Below are 4,296 nucleotides of genomic sequence, written 5' to 3'. Positions count from 1 at the left end.
GATCCATTAATTTAACTTTTTAAAAAAAAAAAAAAAAGAGTTTATGGAAACTATAAGGCATTTTCTAAAATATAAAATTATATTTCATTAAAAATAAATTTTATTGAACCAGAAATTATTTCAGATAAATTTTCTAATATAACTGCAGTTATGTAAAAGGCATCCTGTCTAAAACATGGAGTATTTTTAATAATTGAAAATGAAATGTATTGATATTTTCACTGTTTTTATCAAAAAATTTTTAAAGTATATGCAAACTCATAGAAAATCAGCTAACCATAGGTTGAAAAGAAAATGGTTTTAAATTTTCTTCTTTAAGATTTTTTTTTGTATTTTCATCAAAATATATTGCATATTTAGTTTAAAAAATATTTAAAAAAAATTAATTATTCCCTTTTTAAACAGAACCCATTCTTTGATATGTTATTTAAAATAATCAACATATAAATAATGGGTTCTATTTAAAAACAGAATAACTGTTGTCTCATGTAACAGAATAAAATAATAAATTTACATCAAAATCTTAATAATTTAGAGATACAACTCTCAAATTTCTCTAGATAATTTCTATCTCTAAATTACCAAGGTTTTTGTTGTAAATTTTTATTTTATTCTGTTACATATGTCAATTACAATTTCTCTGTTTTACTTTGATCTATTTTCTCCCATAACTGACCCATTTAACTTACCTTTAAATAAAAGGAAAAGATAACAATATATGATAAAAAAAAAAGATATGATAAGCAATAACAGTTATAGTAAGTGAAGCAAAGAAATGAATTCACTGATATACTTGTTACTAATATTTAACTTACATCTGCCTTAATGATGTATGAGATCTTCACAAAACTGATTATTAGCAGACCTGAATAGGCTACATTACATCGTTTTTAACCATGTTTTAATTATGATTAATTTACATATTAAATTTAGAAACTAAGGGTCAATTTCAGAAATGAGGGTGAGCCTAAACTATAATAAATACAACCAATCTGATAATTATTTCAAATAGTAAACAAACAGTTGAATTCCTTTGTCAGGCTATTAAAGCTAAATAACAGGGTCTGGGTAATATAAACGGCAATGAGTCTGCACAGGAGTGGGAGTTTCAGGTTTGAATCCCACTCCAGGCCAATCTTTTCTTCCAGAATATTTTAAAATTAAATTTAACAAGAGATGATGGCCTATCTATCTACATGTTGCCATATTACTTAGTAATTATTTAGCTTTAATAGCCCTATAAAGGATAGTGGCTGAAGACCATTCTGTATGCTTCTTGCCTTCAAGCAAATGTTTGAGAGGCAATTGTCACCTCCTGGCATCATCTTGTGAGCGCTATTACCTCTTACTTTTTTCTAGCCCAGGACCTCATTGATGACTTATTGTTTTCTGTGTCAAAGATGTGTCTGGACTTGGGTTTAAACTGAAACCATGTCTAAACCATAGCTTCAGTTTAGACTTCATTTTTGTAACAAACCTTAAGAGTGGGACCATTAAAATTTCTGAACTGTACATAAATATAGCAATGTAGACTTTTTATTTTTACATAAGATGACCAGTCAAAAATTAAATAATTCCAAAGGGTATTTTAAACAGGTATTATAACAAATGTTAAATTCTTTAGAAAAAATTTAGTATTTAAGTTAGAGAAAAATTTATGAAATTTATCACTCTTAAAAAATTTCAGAATTTCTAATTGTTAAAAGAATTTAAAACTTAAAACTCAAAAGCAAATAAATTGCTAACATTTATTCCACTGAAATAAAATCTCAAGAGAAAGTTTAGTCCAATGTTTTATCTACATATTCTACTAAACTTGACACTACAAACATCTCATAACTTATAAATATACCACTTATGATTGTTTGCTTGCCTTAGATAAGCAGTATATTCGTAAGTTTTTCAAATGTTCTATGGTTAATATTTTGAAACAATTTAATCTTCTGAAAATATATCAAAAAAGCATTTATATAGTTTGATGTAATAGGTTTACTCATGTATCTTGAATCATTGTGCAAAGCAATAAGCATGAACTTTTCTTTCTGATAAAAAAAGAAAATTACAGGTTTCTGTACAAATTATATAGTAAAACATAGAAGAACCTGTAACTTTCTTTTAGAGCAATTTAAAAAAGTATTTGCATAAAAAACAATCATTTTATTACGTGATAAATTAAAAAATAAGCTTACTTTTCCATTTTCATACCACAGCAAAGCATGATTTCTGGATAACACTTTACAATCAAATATCGCATTGTTGGTGGCCGGCCGACATCTCGCCACAGAGCGTCCGACTTTCACCGGCTGGTCTAGCGCAAGGTGCCGTTCTTGAAACGGATGAGAATTCGGACGACAGATCAAGACCGCCCGAGGCACCATGGATAACGGCAACCCAGTACTCTTTTCTGCTTCATTGGACGACTGGTCTACCGATTGCGCGGCCGTGGTTCCCGTAGGTGTCTCCAAGTCTGACGGATCTTTGCGATATACGACCATGTAATTTTCTTCAACGGCGATTGTTCAAGTCTCATTTCTCGATACACCATAGGGGCTTCATTGATATGCAAGTGTTAATAAATTCCAATAATATAATGCTGGAGAGAAAATAATTGATTAAAACAGCAGATTTATATGAAAATTCAGAGAAACATCAGACTAATTAACATATTACAGATGTATAGTTATATGCTTCCAGGCCGTTTTATACTCTTAAAATGCTGAATATGCAGAATTTAAGCTTAAGACACAGAGACCAGTCTTGATTAACTTTTAGCCGCTCCCCTCGATTTGATATTTTTTACATTCATCATTCACTCCGGATCTAACAATTCCAAACTTCATAAGTTACACGAACAAAGTATTAAGAAATTTACGTTAAATTATCCAATAAAACAGTCAAAGAGTCTTCACAAACTTCGAATTCTCAAGTTTGTAATATTTCTAAATATTTCTTACCAATCTCGATACTGGTCCATGTTGGCTTGCTGCGGACCCAGGAATCTAAATCATAGCATTCGTTCAATTTCAATATATAAACACTTCCGAGCGATACTATTTCATTTTACGGTATAATTAACGATAATACGATCGAATTAATAACATTATTGAAATATTAATGAATTGTGGGATTGAGAATATGGAGTTTTGTTGTTGACAAGATGGCAGCCCACGGAGAGGCGATTGATTTGGTTTTACGCCAAACTTTGTTACAAAATCGCCATTTAACTCCGACGATACTTCCTTGGGATAGATTTACCCAATGGATTCACTGTATATGCATAGTTACGTTTGATTTGGAATTGGGACAAGCTATGGAGGTGATGAATTTTTATTCATTCAAAGCTTGTTACTCGTGTAGTATAATTACACTTAATCAGAAATCTTATTGGTGATTTAAATGGTAAATTATACCGAAAGCCAATCAGGGTTTAACTTATATTCATTTTAAAAGAAATTTTATTATAATAAATTTTCTTGTTGTTTCGTTTTCTCTTATAATTTTCTTTTAATCAACAAATGTCAATTAAAAAAAAATTTTTATAATTTTTTATTATACTTCATATAGAAAATTTACAGGATTTTAAAGTCATTTTCAATTTTTCAAGTAATAATAATAATCTTAGTGTAAATATAAAGTCAATTCTCTCTGAAATTAAAAATTTCAATTCATAAGGCCCCAATTTCATGTAATAAATAAAAATTTACGGAAATTTGGTTGTTTTTAAAGGTTATTAATACAAAAAAAGGACATTTACAGTTTCATTGAAATCATAAATAACATTAACCAGAAAATAATTTACTAGTTCCAATAATATTTTAGGCCCGCCAGTGGTTCCATTCCCTGAACACTGGGAGTTTGATTGCGGATTCGCGCTTGGCTGGGACGGGCTGGCCATGTGGAGTTTTCCGGGTTTTCTCCACATCTGTAATGCCCAAATAGGGGCCAGTTACCCTTAAAAAGATCTCCCCTACATAAGTTTTGCATTGCCATAACTTAATAAAACACAACAAACCAATAATATTTTATTCTTACCAGCTTAGAAACAAAAAACTGCAGAAACTATAAATATTTCAAATAGTTCCTTTCTAAGAATACTTTTCCTTTTATCTGTCATTGCTTTGACTAAGAAATGGCATGCTTATTAATTTCACAAACTTTCAAGTTTGTAATATTGGTAGAAATACCATTTCTTCTTTAAAGCAATTACATTTTGATGTTCCTTTAGGATAGTTTTATTCCTTAACCAAGTATATAAATGTTTGACTTTTATATTGTATTTATTAATGAAACTAAATA

General features: G+C 29.5%; 1 protein-coding gene across 1 annotated transcript in view; it reads right to left on the bottom strand.

Annotated features, from left to right (window-relative positions):
• The window catches only part of LOC111637420 (sarcolemmal membrane-associated protein-like), a 92,784-nt gene extending 89,612 nt beyond the window's left edge, over positions 1–3,172 (bottom strand). The window contains exon 1 of the mRNA XM_023382907.1: positions 2,190–3,172. Coding sequence (XP_023238675.1) covers positions 2,190–2,495 — 306 coding nt within the window. The 5' untranslated portion in view covers positions 2,496–3,172. The remainder of the gene's footprint in view (positions 1–2,189) is intronic.
• Between the last annotated feature and the right edge of the window lie 1,124 nt (positions 3,173–4,296).

Source organism: Centruroides sculpturatus, unplaced genomic scaffold (genome assembly GCF_000671375.1).
Source record: "Centruroides sculpturatus isolate CEXI.00-Female unplaced genomic scaffold, Cexi_2.0 scaffold53, whole genome shotgun sequence".
NCBI lineage: Eukaryota > Metazoa > Arthropoda > Arachnida > Scorpiones > Buthidae > Centruroides > Centruroides sculpturatus.
The sequence above is the reverse complement of the archived record's forward strand: the minus strand, read 5'-3'. Positions and strand labels throughout refer to the sequence as shown.